Below are 18,370 nucleotides of genomic sequence, written 5' to 3'. Positions count from 1 at the left end.
AACATTGGCTAATTATTTTGGAGAATAAGAGCATATATGTTTTTTTCTACAAGTAAACAATAACTTTATTAATGAATGATGAATAGGCCTAGCCCAAGTACACGGCATGTATACACTAATACAAGAGAAAGCACCTAGCTAAGCATTAGAAACAGATAGAGATACAAGAAAATCATATAGACATAGCCCATTGAAAATAATAATTGTTATAAAAACAAAGTATTGGTGAAGAGACTTAGACTTCTAAGTTGATCTAGAGACCAATCATGATCTTCGAAATTCTGATAATTCCTTTCCCTCCATTTTTTTTTTTTTTTTTGATAAGTAATGTCTTTCCCTCCAAATACACCACATTAAGCACATGGGGACTGAGAAGGGAGTTTACTTCCCTTCGCTTTGGGCTGCGTTGGGTTTATTTCCCTCGAGGCCCAAGTCGGGTAGTAGATAGCCCAGTGCAGCAATGAGGAAAAGAGGGCCGAGCTGGGCCTAGAAAAGCCCATCAGATATAATAACTCGTCATGTTACCAGCCTTGGCTAACAGCCCATGCCGCCGAACAGTGGGCATGCAGCATTAAATGGCCAAAGAGACTAGCACGCAAGGTCAGAACCCGATGTCCACTCACCTCTACAACCATGGTAGTGCGCGCACCTTCCCCTTACCTGCAACAAGGGACAAATTGTCAACCCACAAACAATACGGCCAAGAGACTGCTGACATGACAAAGGGGGACCCTGCCGCCGGTACAACGCTCAGCAAACCCTTGCACAATCTGCTAGCAGAGGGCGGGGACCACCACGACCAGGTATATATAAGCACATTCCGGGCTCAAGTAAAGGGATCTGAACACTTTTCTCCTAGCTCTTTCTCCCTACAAAAGATTATTCTGACTTAGGCATCGGAGGTGTCCCCCACCACCCCGAGCCCTCATCTCAGTGGATCTCGTAGGTCACCAAGAGGAACAGCCAGGTTGCTTGGGCTACGAAACACGACATCAACAGGGACCATCTTCCACACTACCGCGACTTAAGGATTAGAGTATAAACCTCTCCAGTTTGCAAGAAGATCAACCACCTTGTTGGCATTACCCATGCTAACCAAACCCTCCCAAAGAAATTTCCACAAGCATTCTCTCCACTTTGTTTGATAAGTAATTTCTCTCCACTTTTTTTGCACATGCAATATCAATACACTATTATGATCCGGTGTTTTCTCAAGTTGTACATGGTTAAGATCTTCCCTGAAGAAGCTGTCCATGCAAAAAAAAATTGAGTCTTGAGTGGTGCCTTACTCATCCAAATGCTCCTCCAAGGGAAGGAAATACTATTTTGAGAGGTTATAACCTCATAGAATGAACATACTAAGAATTTTCCTCTCTTAGGAGGACTCCAAGCATCTTGTCTGCCTCCCTTATTCTATAAGCGAACCAACCTCCCAATCATGTGCTACCCTGAGAAAGGTGACATTCCATTGAAGAGCACCACCAGAGACAATCAATACATCAGCCATTGAAGCCTCTCGCTCCCAGGCAAACCTATAGACTATAGGGAAGGCTTCTTTGAGGACCTCATCACCACGCTATAAGTCATGCCAAAAAGTTGATCATGAAACCATTACCCCCACCTCAAATTTGATGTGCCTAGAGAAACCCCCCCCCCCCCCCCCCCCAAAAAAAAAAAAAAAAAAAAAAAAAAACAAAAAATCCTTTTTTAAGATACTTCCACAACCCCACTCCATGTGAACCTTGCACTTCCTTAGAACACCAACCCCCCCAGGCGCTACCATACTTGGAATCAATAACAACCTTCTGCAAAGCCTCCCTTGCAAGTTTCAAATTCCCAACTCTCCCCTTGAGAATGGGAGACGAGCCTTGTCCCAACTAACAAGGTGAAATTTGAACTCTTTGGTTATCCCGCCCCATAAAAATCACGTTGTAACTTCTCAATGTGGTTTGCCACACCACCAAGGGAAAGGAAGATAAGTAATATGAGGGCAAGTCAGAAAGAGTACTCTTAATTAAGTGATTCTCCCACCTTTTGGCAAACACATCCTTTTCCAACTAGCTAATCTACGTTCAATCTTTTCAATCACACCATCCCAAATAGTTTATAAGAGGCTCCCAATGGAAGGCCAAGGTATTTCATGGGCAAAAAGATACCTTGCATCACAAAGTGCTAGCCAAACTTCTAATGTTTGACGACACCACCCGTTGGAACCAATTCTAGCTTTGCTAGGTTCACTTTTAGTTTAGAAACAACTACAAAGCATAAGAGCACTATCCTCAAGGAGCGAATATGATCTCGATTTGCACCACAAAAAACCATTGTGCCATCTGCAAACAATAGATGGGAAATGTTGAGGATACCACGATTACTGTCCCCCACCAAAAAACTAGAGAGAAAACCTCCCCTCACAATAGTTCTAACTATGCTACTAAGAGCTTCCATGACAATGACAAATAGAAATGGTGAAAATGGGTCGCCCTATCTCAACCCACAAGAGATACTAAAGAATCTAGCTGGAGTGCCATTCATTAGTACTAAAAAATGAATTGTGGAGATGCAATGCATAATCCAAGCACGCCATTTCTGCCCACAGCCACATCTCCCAAGCATATAGAGTAGGAATACCCAATTCACATGATCATAGGCTTCTTCATGTCTAATTTGCATAGTAGTATCTGCCATCCAAACATTCATTAGCGATAATCACTGACTCTTATATATGTCTACATCCGACGAAGGCATTATGAGGCTTCGATGTGAACTTTTCCAATATCACACTTAGCCGATTAGCAAGAACTTTGGATATAATCTTAACCACCCCATTAAAAAATTAATAGGGCGAAAGTCATTAACATCCATTGCCCTGACTTTTTTGGGAGTGAATGCGATAAAGGTTGAATTAAGGCTCTTCTCAAACTTTCCATTGGAATGAAACTCTTGGAACATCCTCATAGCATCCTCCCTTACCACCTCCCAACAAGATTGGAAGAGAGCCATTGTGAATTCATCTGGACCTGGTTCTTTATCTTTAGCCATCCTTTTCTCACCACTTGGTGAACCTCAATCTCTTTGAACGGCCTCTCAACCCACATAGCATGTTGATGATCTATGGTCTCAAATGCTAATCCATCTAATTTTTGCCTCCATGCAATCTTTTCAGAAAGTAGATGTTCATGATGCTATGCAATATGTATCTTGATCTAAAATTGATCTGTGGATACTGAATCGCCAAAGTTGATAATCTGGATGGTTAACACTTCTATGGGTCTTTACAATTATAGAATGACAAGCAAAGAAGAAATATGTTGCAAATAAGCACAATCGAAATTAAATTTTCAAAATGATCAAGTGCCAATGCTGAGAAGGAAAAAAATGTCAAAATCTGTAAGAGGACAGAAATGAGCAATTGTGAAAAGATATCATTTATGTTTGTTCAATCACATAAAGAAAGTCTATATAACACTTGAAAATAGAACAAAACCTACATTGAAAGTGCGAAAAGCACAACAAGAATGCCAAAATGGTCCAAGGTGGATGATAAACTAACATTAATCCAAAAGAGAAGCTAATAGAAAAATGATGAATTCACAATTTAACCAGTATTCTAACTCCCCTTCAATGAATGGAAGCCAATACCTAAAGGAAAACTCTACTATGCCGCCCAAACCTTACCGCTCGGTTTGACCGCTCTGTGTTTTTTTTTTTTTACCGAATGATGAAGAAAGTGATTTTAAATGTATTGATGTATTTTTTTATTTTTTAAAAATATTTAAATACATTAAAAAATGTGAATGGAAAAATGAAAAAAAAAAAAAAAAAAAACTAGTTTTACAACTAGCGGTAACACCAAGCGATGCTACTCGGGCGGCAGAGTAGCACCGTTCATACCTAAATTGTCAACTTTAAATAGGAGATGCAGTGGAGACAAGGTTTGAACTAAAGATCGCTTTCTAATATCATGGATAAAAGTTTAAACTGATAGGAAATGATGAATCTTTCCCCTTTGGTTTCTTCTGTGTATTGCTTTAAGATCGATTTTGAAATTTAATGCATAAAAGTTAATTTAGTAGTGGTGATACAAACAAGACTACCAATTGTTTTTTTTTTTCTTTTCGATGAGTAAAAGAAATTAGATGACAATGACTTGTTAAGCTATAGATATTGCCCAATTGGCTTTAGATAAGCCAAATGCCAAAAGAATATTAGGGAAATTAACAGGATCTGTTGACACATACATTTTCAACGTAACCGGCATGCCCATTGTGTGTGTGTGCGTGTGTGTGTGTGGGTGCGCGCCTTCTGGAATATATCAACATTGTGATATCTTGTAATATTCAACATTTACTGGGAAGTAGAGAAGTACAAACAGGCAATCTTGCAATACTAACCATCTGGTTTGTTGATTCCCATACCAAATGCTACCTGGAAATGCAAGTGAAGGCATTAGAATGGTAGACCGACATTAAGCAAATAAAGAATTTTGGATTGAGCTCATACAAGTCATACATACCGTACCAACAATAACTTGCAATTTGTTGTTGCTCCACCTGTGTCACCAAGCATACATGAGGCTATACAATGAAAAAACTTATGAAAGAAATTGCGTCATCACAACATTTTTATGATTTAAAAGGGTTCACTTATCAGACTATGTTAAGAAAGAAAGCCAGATCCATCTAAACTTCCATAAAGGATAATACTAGTTGATAAAAAAAACCTCCAAAAAATTATCAAACCATTGAAGGAGCTGAATATCATCCTTCTAGAATTTTGTATACATCACTGAAGGGAGCATGACAACCTTGATACTGCAGAATTCTAGTCTGAAGAATTGTAAATCTACCTTGTATTGAAACAAGCTGTTGTAGATTACACCCACACTTCTCATTAGCTTACTCTCTAAGTTGGAATCAGAATTATACTAACCTCAGACTCCTCCGAACTTTATCGGGCCTAAGCTCATACAGCACTAGATTACCCGGTAGTCAACTTGAGAACTTTGAAAGAAAAAAAAATCCCCAAATGGACCAACCTGAAAGCCTTCCCAGAAGACAAAATTATAATTTACTATTCCTTCTAGAAGAGATCCATTTGAATTTCTACAGCACAAACTTAGGAAGACACTGCACAATACAGATTTCACTATTCTTTTTTTTTGATAAGTAAGATATAAACTTTATTGATGTGAATGAAATAGGCATATACCTAGTACACAGGAAGTATACAGTTGAACACCTAGATACATTCTAAGAGCGTTAAACTAAAGATAGGAATTCATGTATATCATCCCCATTTAATACAATAGCTGAAAACCAAAGCAATAAAGTGTGCAGAAAATAATTCTTCAGCTCCATCATTGTTCTTTCCTTGTCTTCGAAGCATCGCATATTCCTTTCCGTCCAAATACACCACATGATACACAACGGAATCATTCTCCAAACTGCTGCCACTTGATGACTGCCCTGCAATTTCCTCCAACAACCCATCAGCTCCACCACTCTCCTAGGCATTACCCAAGCCACACCAACCCGTCGAAAAATCTCATCCCACAACCCTCTTGCTACATCACAATGTAGTAAAAGATGATCTACCGATTCTCCATTCTTTCTACACATGTAACACTAATCCAGTACAACGCATCCTCTCTTCCTCAAATTATCCGTGGTTAAGATCTTCCCAAGGGCGGCATTCCAAACAAAGAAAGCAACTCTAGAGGGCACTCGAGACCTCCAAATGTTCCTCCAAGGGAATGAGGTGTGATCCTGTGAAATCAAAATTTTATAATACGCTTTTACTGAGAATTTCTTATGATCCTGGAACCTCCATTTCAAGCTGTCTTGTTGCGCCATAGTAGACCCTAAAGAATGTAACAAGCTGAAAAAATCTGAAACCATAGATAATTCCCAATCATGAATATCTCTATTAAACAGAATATTCCACTGATGAGAACCATGAGCAAATAATCGCACTTCCGCCACAGAAACGTCCTTGTTAACTGCAATACGATATAAAGCTGGAAACACCCTTTCCAATGCATGATCTCCACACCACACATCCCGCCAAAAACTGATTCGGTCACCCTCACCTGCGACAAAACGAATATGATTTACTAAAATAATCCACCCCTTCCTTATAAACTTCCAAAGCCCCACTCCATGCCCCCCTCTCACTTCTTTAGAACACCAACCACCCCAATCAACCCCATATTTAGCATCTATTATTTCCCTCCACAAAGAACCCTCTTCCATATGATATCTCCAAAGCCATTTCCCCAACAACACTTTATTAAAAGTTCTCAAGTTACACACACCCAACCCCCCATACTCAACTGGAGAACATACTGTCTTCCAATTAACCAAATGAACTTTCTTCTCCTCCCCATATTCGACGCCCCATATTTCTTTGGAATGAGTGCAATAAAAGTCGCATTAAGTGATTTTTCAAGCTTTTGATAAGCATGAAATTCACTGAACACTCGCAAGACATCACCTTTCACCACATCCCAACAAGTTTGGAAGAAACCCATTGAAAAACCATCCGGACCCGGCGCTTTGTCCTTAGCCATACCAGATATGATCTTGAAAATCTCGTCTTCCACAAAAGGTCTCTCCAATACACTCACAAGCTACGGATCAATTGCCTCAAACGGTAAGTCATCAAGCTTCGGCCTCCAAGATACTGATTCGGTAAGCAGAGTCTCATAATAATGTGCAATGTGGCTTTCTAGATCAGCCGAAGAAGATAGCACCTGTCTACCTGAATGTAACAACTCAATCGCATTATTACGTCGATGAGAATTAGCCATTTTGTGAAAAAACTTCGTACACCTATCACCCTCTTTCAACCAGAGGGCTCTGGATTTTTGACGCCATGAAGTCTCTTCTAACAGCAACACCCTTTCCAATTCTGCCACAACCGTTACTTTTCTCAATAACTCCTCCTCCGAAGCCCTTCCCAATAATTCCTTACCCTCCAACTCCTGCAACTCCTCCATCAAAATAGACTTTTGATTGTCAATGTGACCAAAAACTTCCAAGTTCCATTTCTTCAGGTCTTGCTTTAGAGCCTTCATCTTACCTGCAAGAATAAAACTCGGAGTGCCACTAAACTAGTACGAAGTCCACCAAGTTCTCACCATCTCTACAAACCCGTCCACCTTAAGCCACATATTCTCAAACTTGAAATACCGGCGACCCCCTTGAATGCCACCACAATCTAAGAGGATGGGAAAATATTCTGAACTGACTCTAGCTAACCTTTTCTGACTAACTTCTGGATAGTGGGCTTCCCATAACGGTGAGACAAGAAATCGATCCAATTTCGACCAAGCACGGCCATTAGACCAAGTATACTCACCACCCACCAAAGGGAGGTCCATAAGATCCATATCAAAGATGAACTCAGAGAATTCCGCCATGGCCAAAGTGTGTCGATGATGCCCCGATCGTTCACTAGGAAAACGAGTAATGTTAAAATCACCCCCCATACACCACAGCACATCCCATAAAGAGTGTATTCCTGCCAACTCCTCCCACAACTGTCGTCTATTCACTATTTCACTATTCAACTGTAAATGTCAAGACTTAAGTGGTCAAGATAAGCTCACACTCGACTCACAACCTCTAAACCCCCCCCCCCCCCCACCACCCCAACAACACCCCAAACAGCCCTAATTCCACACTGCCAAGAAAAAGAAGGGAAAAATAATAAAAAAATGACCTACCAGATTCAACTCCATGCAAGGTATTTTGAAAGAAACCAAGAAATGTAAGATGTAGGTGAAATTATCACCACAATTTAATGACCACTTAACATGTTGCAATTTACAACTTTTTATATTAAGAAGATGACTTTACCGCATATGTACTCGTTCACGAGCATTTACATCCATATCTGCGTGATAATAGTCAGCTGAAATTCCTCTCTCTCGCAACTCCTTTGCCACCTGCAACTCTTAACGGTATAAGAAAAGCACAAATAATTTATTTTTTTCCAAAAACTAGAAGCTACAGCCTCATATGAATGACAAAGGACAAGCAAATACATCAATTAGCTAAATAATGCAGAGCTATGCATTATATTGTGGTGAAGTATACCACCTGTGTACTTTACTTGTCCCTTTCCATTTCCCAAAATTTAGTGAATGATAGTTTATACATCTTAATAAAATTGACCTAATGATTGGTCAAGTTGGCAGTGGAAAAAAAAAAAGTTCCTAAAACATGCTGAATAAAATTAAAGGATTCCAGTGCTTAAAACTTTGTTTTGATAGGTAATCAAAAACTTTTATTGATAAGAACAAATGTATATTGAATGTATACAAGAGAGAACACCTAATTAAGAAATAGAAATAGATACGAGAAAATAATGGGAGCTTAATCCATTAAAATAATAGCTAATGCCCAAAGGAACAAAGCATTGAAGAACAGATGTTTAAGTTCATCCATCGTCCTTTCAAGATCTTTAAGGGCAGGTTTGGAGGGTGAGATGAGAATTTTGTGTTTTGTTTGAGAGTTTAAAATATTGTCTTTTAATATTATTATTGTATTGGGATTTGAAAAAGGTGAATTGGGATTTGAAAAAGTTGAATTGTTTATTATATTTTGTATGGGGATTTGAAAAAGGTGTAATGATGAGATGAGATGAGAATTTTGTGTCTCATCCCATCCCCAAACCTGCCCTAAGATTCCAATAATTCCTTTCCCTTCAAATAATATACTAAGCATATGAAAGCCACCTTACACACTGCTGCAATTTGTGGATTGTGATATATACCTCTCCAACTGGCAAAAAGGTCTACTAACCATCTGAGCATACCCATGATACCCACACTACGAAAGAAGTCATTCCACAGGGCTTCGGCAACCTCATAATGAAGTAGCAATTGATTTACCGATTCCTTGCTCTGTTTTACAGATACAGAATAAATCCACCAGAATGATCTAAACGCTTCCCTTATTGCTTAAAACTTGTTGAAAAATCATTTTAAGACTTCAATAGTCATGCGTTATATCATTATTTAAGCAGTTTTGGTGATAATATCTTGCATGAGAAACTTAAGAACAAAGTCTATCTAAAACACCAAGAACATTCCAATTCAATTGATATTCAAGCACCTCCTAATCCAACACGAAAAAAGTACCAAGCAAGATAACAACAAACAAGGCCTCATTAGTTATACCTGTTATGAAACGAAAAAATGATAGAAAGAACTGGAAGACACGGACCTGTTCACATTCCTTTCTAGTAAAGCAATAAACTATCCCAGATTCATTATTTGGATAAGATTCTTGAATGAATTCAGCAATTTCATCGATAACCACCTTACTAACTGATGACTTCTCTCGCACCTGCAGTTTAAGAAAATATAATATTAGCTCATATATTATTAAGCCAGAAAATATTGATGGCAAACAAATTACACTAAAAACCACACCATATAAAAGAGATTTGGCCTGTTGACTGTGCTGACAAATTTAACACATCTTGAGATGTGCAGCATCTCCATCAGATCAGTTTGGACCTTCTGTGTTGCAGTTGCCTGAAATTTATATAATAGAGTCATCAAATGTCTTCAGCAATGGCATATTAGATATGATCAATTACAGTCTTTCGTTGTTTTTCTTTGATTAAGACAAAACGATAAACAGAAGAAATGAAGACATACAGTCAAAGCAACCACAGGAACATTAGGAAACTGAGTCTTGAGGATACCAAGATTCTTGTAGTCGGGTCGAAAGTCATGACCCCACTGACTACAACAATGTGCCTCCTGAAAAGTAAACCATATAAAAGATAGTAAATAGTCACACATATTAGTATTTAAATGGCTTGGAAAACACCAATTTTTTATTTTTTTTTAATAACCGTGGGTGTCCGGACCAGCTTGCGCGCACCTCGACTAATCCCATGGGGCCTTGAAGTTAACGACCAGGTAAACCTCCAGTGGCCCTAAGGGGACTCGAACTGGTGACCATTGAGGAGCAAACCCAAGGCCGGACCAGCTGAGCTACCCCTTAGGATTTGGAAAACGCCAACTTAAAGGGCTAATATCATAAAAAGAGGTTGATTACCTCATAGTCGTTTGTCAAATTATGAGTTTGGTATCATAACATCACCATTACATATATATTTTATATGGGAATAATAAGAATGTGTATCCCTATGATGCATGATTAATTGAAGGAAAATAGAGGCTCTCAGTTACTTTCATTCAATGGCTTCGAAAAAATATACGACTCAGCCGTCATCTATATGCATTCATCATTCCTACATACCACATATACAAAGATACATAAGCATATACATGTGTACACTATATCCTTTGTTATGCCCCAAAACAAATAGGTGTACTTTGTCTTTTGGTTTTATGCTTTCTTTTGCCTATGGTTTATCCCCCAACCTATTATGGATCAATTTTCTAGAAAATACTACTGCCTCTCGTATCAGTTATCAGGTCCATAAGGAACATGCTAAGGTAGGGTGACTATTTGTTTGATGCATTTGAATGCCAATCACCAAAATCAGCCACTATTGACAGTCAAGAGAAAGATGGAACCAACATGAATAGACCAGAATCAAGTCACAAGATCATGTTGAAAACAAACATATACTTACATCAATTGAGATTAGAGAGAGACGACCGGCATGATGGCACTTCTCAAGTTTTGACATAAATCTCTTGCTCTTTGATATCTTTTCTGGTGTGACATACAATATTTTGAGATTTTCTTCACCTTTTTCAAGAGCCCTGTATATGAACTTCTCATCTTCCTTACTAGTAGTTGATGTCAACATATACGCTGGAATGCCTAAAGCAGTCAAACCCATTACCTGAAGTAACACTCCCAAAATAAAATGTTATATTCATGCAGGATTTTTTTCACGTAGTGCATTTGTCAAAAAGCAAAATAGTATATTATTTAGGTTTTATGGGTATAATAGTGTGTCACAAAGGGCACCTGGTCCTGAATTAAAGAAAGTAAAGGACTGACAACAAGAGCAACTCCATCATGAAGAACAGCTGGAAGCTGGTAACACAGGCTTTTGCCACCGCCTGCAGCCATAATCACTACAACATCTCTTCCACTCATGATTGCATTAATGATCTGGCAAAAACAGATTATGGATTCATAAAAATCTTTACATGAAGATGGGCAATAATTTTTCAAACTGCAAACATGGTGTGTGAACTTAAGTCCTCAACATGTACTGATATTCCTCTCTCCAGTAAATAATGAGAAGCTATATATTGTAACAAAGAAATAAATATGACAAACAGAATTTTGAAGCAAACAATCATCAGAGTAAGAAATCAGCATGGACCCAACAACTCTACAAGCCAATATAAATAGGCAATAGCAGCAACAAGTAAAGAAGAATAGTGAAAGCATCATAGAGATATTAAGGAGACTATCAACAAGAGGAGATATGACAACCTTTTGTGCTTTCAAATTTCTTTAGTCTAATTAGCCAAAAATAATGATAGCCCTTTAAGACTAAGGCACAACACAAGCAACAATTATGGCAAATATAATAGGGTGCATAAATTCAAGTTTTTTCTCATTAAAATAAGAAAGATTAGGGAAACCTATCTTTGTGTGCTTGTGGTGGCCAAAGACAAGAATACTATGATCTTGAAGCTTGTTATGGTGAAGAAAATTATTTAAGTTTGTAAGGAGCAATCAAGAGGTTATATACCATCCACTTCCACAGAAGAAGTGCAGAATACAATAAGAAGGTTACATCCAAAAAATGGCTGAAATGGGGTTCCTCTTTTCTGGCGGCTGAAAAATAGATAGGAATCAGACTATAGAAGCAGCAGTACACAAACTAAATAACATAAAAATAAAACTGCCCAGGACAGCGCCTACCTCCCTCTGATTTTCACGATACGTGGGTATGCCAAAAACATTGAACCTAACATCATCAGCTTTAGAATCCCACTCAAATGCTCCAGACCAGTTTTCAACAGTAGCTGAAGCACCATCTGCAACAGGATCTCCTGATCCTTCACATGCTTCCAACAAGGCTTTCAATTCAGTCTGTCTTTCATACAGCTTCTCTTGCCGCTCAAGTAACCTGTTTATATGGTCTGGACAATGACACGGGAAATTCACAATGCAATGTCAGGGTAATGTGAAAAATACTAAATCAGTAAATATCTACAATCAATAGAGCAGCTAATGGTTGCTAAACAGTAATTTGCTGATCAAATTTGTCTGGACTTATATTTTGGCATCATCTACAAGATTTTTCTTTGATTTATAAAATTTTTTACCTACAAAAAAAAAAAGGCTGAATTGGACTAAATGGGAGTAAACATGGAATGGATTGCATAACTTTGACCCTAGCCACATTTTTGGTGTTATGGAAAATGTTAAGGGAAATGCATGATCACAATGCCATGTTTGCTAAAAGATAAATAGGATATTATTTCCTTTCTGGATTCTAAAGCATTTATATATATATACTAGGGAACGGCCCCGGGTGCACCTGACATAATGATTTTAATAAAAAAAAATGAAAAAGTCAGTAGCTTATTTGTCTGGGAAAAGAAAATACAAGGTTAAAGAAAGACAAAAAATAAAGATTAAAAAAAAATCTAAACTTCAGCAAAATATGAGTATTGGTCTACATCCATATTGGATTATCTATTTACTCTCTATATAATAATAAAATATTATTAATTTAATAATTTTTTTTATTTTTATCACATTTTATAGTTCTACTAATTAAAATATTAATAATAATTATATTATAATCACATTAATAATATTCAATATTAATATTAATAATAATTATATTCTAATTAAATTAATAATTAATATTATATATGGAGTGTTTTAAATATTTTATTAGTTAAATTTACTTAAAGTTGAATTTTACAATGAGAATGTTCTAAAGCGTTTATGTTCTAAAGAGTAAAGTCATTTTAATTTTTTTTATTTAAAAAAAAAAATTGAAACAAAAAGAAAGGAAAATGAGTACATTGTCAGAACAAAAAGGACATGAAAAATAGACGTCAATTCATGTGCGCCGCGGGGCTATTAAGGGCCTTTTGGTAAAACATGATCCTTCATTAAATTCTACAAGAGAGCTACACGTCAAATGGTCGAGAGTCTTAAGGACCTTTTGGTAAAACAGAATCCTTCATTAAATTCTACAAGGGAGCTACACGTCAAATGATCAAGGGTTTTAAGGGTCTTTTGGTAAAACAGGACTTAACGGACTTAAAAGAAAAAAAGAAAGTTAACGGAAAAAAAACAAAAGTTATCATTCACAATTAGATAGCCACTTATTATAATAGAGTAGATATATATAAGTTATGAAAAACAAATATAACTCCTTTCCCTGGATATGGCATAGTAGCACCCCTTTGAGCTTGGGATTCTTTGTGTGAATGGCCGCTTTAAGGAAGATCCTCACCTTGGTTTCTCCTAGATAGGTGCATTTCTTGTAAACTTCTTGCGTAATTGGATTGCACCTTTCAATAAAGTCTTATTACTTATATAAAAATCTATCTTTGGTCTTTTTGGACTAGCTTGGGTCATGCCTAAAGCGTGGTACAAATCTTGGATCGTTGGAAGGGGAGATTTGGTTGGCACCAAAGAGAAACATTGTGGAAAATGATTCCAATGTGCATAATGTGGTGCATTTGAAGAGAAAGAAATGACCGTTACTTGGAAAATTGTGAGAAAACTATGGTGGATTTTAAGACTCTCTCTTTAGAACTTTGTATCACTGGATGGTTGCACATTCTTGTCTTTCTATATTTATTTTCTAATATTTTCTGAATTTCTTTACTTTTAAAGTGTTTATCTTGTATACTCCCTGTCAACTATGGTGTTACCCTTTTCTCACATCAATCAATCTTTCACTACCCATCAAAAAGTTATCACACATTAATTTCTTAAATAACAATTTTAAATGCTAAAGTTCAAACATCCAAAATAAACCTTAATATAATTACACATCACGGTCTAAAGAAAAGTAACATTAAACAAAACAATAAGTAATACCAAACACGCCTTAATTAGTTATGAACTAGCAACAAGTATATCCAAACTCATATCAATAAATTGTTTTCTTTGTTTTTTCTCCTTCCAAATAAAAGAGGTGCTTCCCTCCTCATAATGTGTTCATACCCAGCTCCTCCCTCATCAACCTCCCCACTTAAACCACCATCTCCTCATATAAGGCCACAGTAATGTTGTGAACTATTGGCCACCCGCACATTAGCCAATTCATGACTATAAGCTATTACCAAAAACCACCAACAACAACAACCAAATACCCGCCAATCATGCATAGATCCTCGGAATATTAAGCATGCTCAGCTTCTGCTAGCCAACACAACTGTGTTTACTGTCTTCTTAATTCTCCATCACCACATATCGATATCCTTGTTGGTGCAGTGTGGTGGCTATTGGATTTCTTGGATGGATTTGGCATTTTCTAGATGTGAGTTTCAATGGGTGTGTCTTTTATTCACAGTGGCAGCAAGAGGATTAGAGGTCAGCAGACAGATCTGGTCGTGGGATGTGAGAGAGAGAGAGATTGCTCGTGATAGTGGTTAAGCATGTCTCACGTCAGAGAGAAATGGCGACAATGAGGCTTGTGAGCTAGAGGACCATAAGGTTTGTGTGAGCAAGGGCAACTGTCCAGAAAGAGCTAGGATAGCTGCCATTCAGATTCTATACATGCCCAAGAAAATAATCTAATCCTTGCTAATCCCTAAACCTTCTTCATGATAAAATGGCTCTGTAATAATGTGGCTCTTTTTTAGACAGGATTAAGTTGTCTCTATATAAAATGGGCCCAGATGCAGACTTGGACTGTTTAGTCCTAATCTCAATTCTTCACAATCCAGACAAGGCCTAAAGCCATTTCATGATAGAAGCAAAACTGTAAAAAGTCTCAAGGTTTCATCTATTGTAAAGGGGGGAAATAAAAGAGCTCGGCCCATAGCATCCAAGTTGACTCTTGTTCTTATTGTTCTTTTTCCTTCATCTTCTTTAACATAACGTGTAATTTTTATTTTTTTTACATGCAAATAGTTGTAAGTTGATCATTTGCCATAGTTGAAATACAGAATGGATGTGAATATTTAGCTCAAATACGATTACAGTCTAAGTGGCCCCAAAAGAAGTAATCCTTAAGAAGGATTTATGAACATCCAAGCAAAATTTTGAAAAATAATCAAGCAAAAAAAAAATTTCAGTAGCTAAGTACTTCCAATTATTCATCACACATCCATTCCTTATAGTTATATCGAATTTTAAAATTCTAATCCTAGAAACTCGTTTGCATTTAATTATCTTCTTCTTCTTTTTCATAATTTGTTATACCTTCTCCATTTCCTTTTAGTAAGGCGGCCAGCTGCTAGTCGCTGAAATTCTCACTGGAAAACGCTATGTCTCACTGGAAAACGTAATCCTAGAACCTCGTTTTTTTTTTCCTTATAAAAAAACGTTATGTTTCACTATATTAACTTTGACAAATTTTGCATATATCCATAAATGTGTCTTTTAAGTTTGAAGAGTTCTTTTCCAAAAGAAAAAAATTATTGTACACCTAGAGCCAACGGTGCGATGAAATCACATTCTTTTTTGTCCTACAAGTTAATTTTTATGTAACTAGTAAACAGCATTCCTGATATCTTGAAAGGGGAAATCTACAGGATAATTGTTACTAGGATGCAACAAAAAGAAAGAGGAAAATTGGAAAGCAACTGCAAAAAAGTAGTTAACGCAAGAGCGAAAATAAAGAATATATAATCTGATAATCTGAGAGAGAGAGAGAGAGAGAGAGAGAGAGAGAGGTGGAGAGAAATGAAAGGAACCTTGGACGTCTTGAATCTCAACCTCTACGTGAAGCAGCTCCTCGAGTATCAACTGGGTTTCCATTCCCGGGGGCAAATGGCAACCCCAGCCTACGATCGTGTGATAAATGTCCGAAGGGTATGAGCCTTCGGAAATTCGTTTTTCGTCGTCTAAAAAGAGAACGGGGGATGAGTGCTTGATCACCGAGCGAGCCGTCACGAGCGTGCTAATGCATATGGGAGACAAGTTGGAGTTACAGCTAGGGGTGTAACCGATCCAGTTCAGTTCGGTTTTTGATAAAATTTAAGATCGAATCAGTATATATCCGTTTTATATTTTTTAAAATCGATTATGCACTGGTTACTCACTTAAACTGATACTTTCGATTTTATCAGTTTTCAGTCCGGTCCAATTTTTCGATTTTTTTAAAATGTAAGTTTCACAAATTTTAATTAAAAATTTGTTTATAAAAAAAATTGATTTAAAAAAATATATTTTATACTTTTATTAATATATTAAACTATATAATAGTATTAATATTAAACTATTGGTATAGTTATAAGTTATATATATATATATATAGATTTTTTTTAGTATTAGTTATAAACTATATATTTAATATTAGTATTAGTTATAAACTTTTAGTAAAAATATGTAGTATTAATTATAAGTATAACTATAGTCATTAATCTATATTAGACTATTTGTATTAGTTATAAATTTTTAGTGATTTAGTATTAACATTTTATGTAATAATTTATAAATTATAATAAGAAATTATTTCATATATGAATATATATAATTATATATATTATATATAAAAATTTCACATAAAAATTTATAATTATACATAATATATAAAACTTATATATATATAATATTTTGTATAAAACTTATATATACAATAATACAAATATTATTTTTTATATATATTTTTTATCAGTCAGTCCGGTCCGATCCGAAAAATCTTAAAACCGGAACCAGCAGGTTTTCACATTCTAAGAACCGGTTCCGGATTGGACCGATTCAAAACCGGTAAAAATCGGTTTGGTTCGGTCCGGTCCGGTTCGGACCGGTTTTCCGTTTTCATTTACACCCCTAGTTACAGCGGTGATGTTGAGGTTCAGATGATTTGAGTTTATATGCGAATATTGTTGATGTCGTGTTTCGCGAACCTAGACAACTTCACACCTTCGGTATCCAAGCGCAAACCTGTACAGTTACGATGGAGAAGGGACCTCGGGGTCCGTTAGTCATCCGATGCTTAAGTCAATATCTTGAATAAGGAGATAATAAAATGGAAGCAAGAACGATGGTGTGTATAAAAGATGATAATATTTTTCATTACCTCATTTGCTGCTGGGTTGACCTTTATTTATAGTTACCGTTTAGGATTTTCCCCTAGTGGGGTGTTGCGTAGTATGGGGCGATACGCTCTGTGCATTTTATTTATTAAACAGCTTCCATGCCTTCACCTTATCGAGCAGCGATGGCCCCAGGCCTTCTCTGTGCACTGCTCAGGTCTTGGGCCGCATTCAATGCAACGCACTCTACGCTCTGGGGCGCATTAAATGCGATGTGACCTCTGTTCTGGACCGCATTAAATGCGACATGGCCTCTGTTCTGGGCTGCATTAAATGCGACGTGGCCTCTGTTTTGAGCCGCATTAAATGCAGCGTATTTCCTGTATTGCGTCCCTTCCATCTGGTGACGCACATCATGCTCCTCTTCCCTCTCTTCTCAGTCTTCCTCCAAATCTCCCGTCCCGACCCGAATTCCCTAACCATATTATGGTCTAGGCTTCTACCTTCCTTGCCCAGACTTAGGTGACAAGGTTGGGCCTTATTTTCGGCCTAACTTCCCGCAACGTAGTCTCCCTGGGACACAGGCCCAATGCAACGGATTTTTCCCTCATCACAAATATCATTGTTTTGTGAATCTTATTGAGATATATTTGAATGTAAATAAGTTGATATATGTGTTTGCTATATGAAGTAGATTAATATGAATTTAACTTTTTTTATGAAAAGTTGGACAAGTAGTGGATCCCATCAATGATTGATTTGAGATACTTGAAACTTGGAAACAATTTTCACCTCGTCTCGTCTCGTCTTATTTTCTTCCTAAATATTATTTAAAACAAATAATTTTAAATTAATTATTACAATTTTTTCCAATTAATCATTACAACTTTCTTAAATTTTCAAATAAAAAACAATTCAATTTTTTCGAATCTCAAAACAAAATTATATTAAAAAATTATATTCTAACAATATTTTAATTTTATAATATTTTTTATTCAACTTTTTTACTCTCCTTTTTTAAAATCCAATAAATACTTAATTCAAACTATCTCACTATTATTAATAAATAATATTAATAATATTTACAAAATTTTAATCTCATCTTATTTTCCGAGCATCAAAAATAAGAGAAGTTTGGGTCAAGCTATTTTATTAAAAAAAATAGGAAAAATAATTTTTTAATAAAAAAATTCAAAAATTACAAAAACAGAAGATTAAAAAAATATAATTTAGAAGCTT

At 36.5% G+C, this 18,370-nt stretch overlaps 1 protein-coding gene and 1 long non-coding RNA gene across 7 annotated transcripts in view; both read right to left on the bottom strand.

The window, feature by feature from the left end:
• LOC121234192 (ATP-dependent DNA helicase Q-like 2) overlaps positions 1–17,937 on the bottom strand; it is a 32,523-nt gene extending 14,586 nt beyond the window's left edge. For 4 of the 6 annotated variants that reach the window (XR_005934339.1, XM_041130033.1, XM_041130031.1 and 1 more), the window contains exons 1-10: positions 15,848–16,080; positions 11,877–12,097; positions 10,965–11,111; positions 10,621–10,836; positions 9,671–9,775; positions 9,440–9,544; positions 9,231–9,353; positions 7,860–7,948; positions 4,514–4,550; positions 4,392–4,425 (exon numbers count right to left, since the gene is read on the bottom strand). Coding sequence is in view for 5 of the 6 variants with exons in the window: in XM_041130033.1 (XP_040985967.1) it covers positions 4,392–4,425; positions 4,514–4,550; positions 7,860–7,948; positions 9,231–9,353; positions 9,440–9,544; positions 9,671–9,775; positions 10,621–10,836; positions 10,965–11,111; positions 11,877–12,097; positions 15,848–15,911 (1,141 nt within the window). In the remaining variant the exon portion in view is untranslated. Of the gene's footprint in view, positions 1–4,391; positions 4,426–4,513; positions 4,551–7,859; positions 7,949–9,230; positions 9,354–9,439; positions 9,545–9,670; positions 9,776–10,620; positions 10,837–10,964; positions 11,112–11,703; positions 11,790–11,876; positions 12,098–15,847; positions 16,084–17,894 lie in introns of those variants that run through there. The other 2 variants (XM_041130034.1, XM_041130030.1) reach the window with 2 other exon arrangements.
• LOC121234193 lies at positions 321–4,385 on the bottom strand. The gene is made up of 2 exons (XR_005934340.1): positions 3,892–4,385; positions 321–3,639 (listed from the first exon to the last, which is right to left on the bottom strand). It is a non-coding gene; the product is annotated as an uncharacterized LOC121234193 (long non-coding RNA).
• Positions 17,938–18,370: the final 433 nt, after the last annotated feature.

This window comes from Juglans microcarpa x Juglans regia, chromosome 6D (genome assembly GCF_004785595.1).
Source record: "Juglans microcarpa x Juglans regia isolate MS1-56 chromosome 6D, Jm3101_v1.0, whole genome shotgun sequence".
Classification (NCBI taxonomy): domain Eukaryota; kingdom Viridiplantae; phylum Streptophyta; class Magnoliopsida; order Fagales; family Juglandaceae; genus Juglans; species Juglans microcarpa x Juglans regia.
This window is presented reverse-complemented; position numbering and strand designations above follow the sequence as displayed.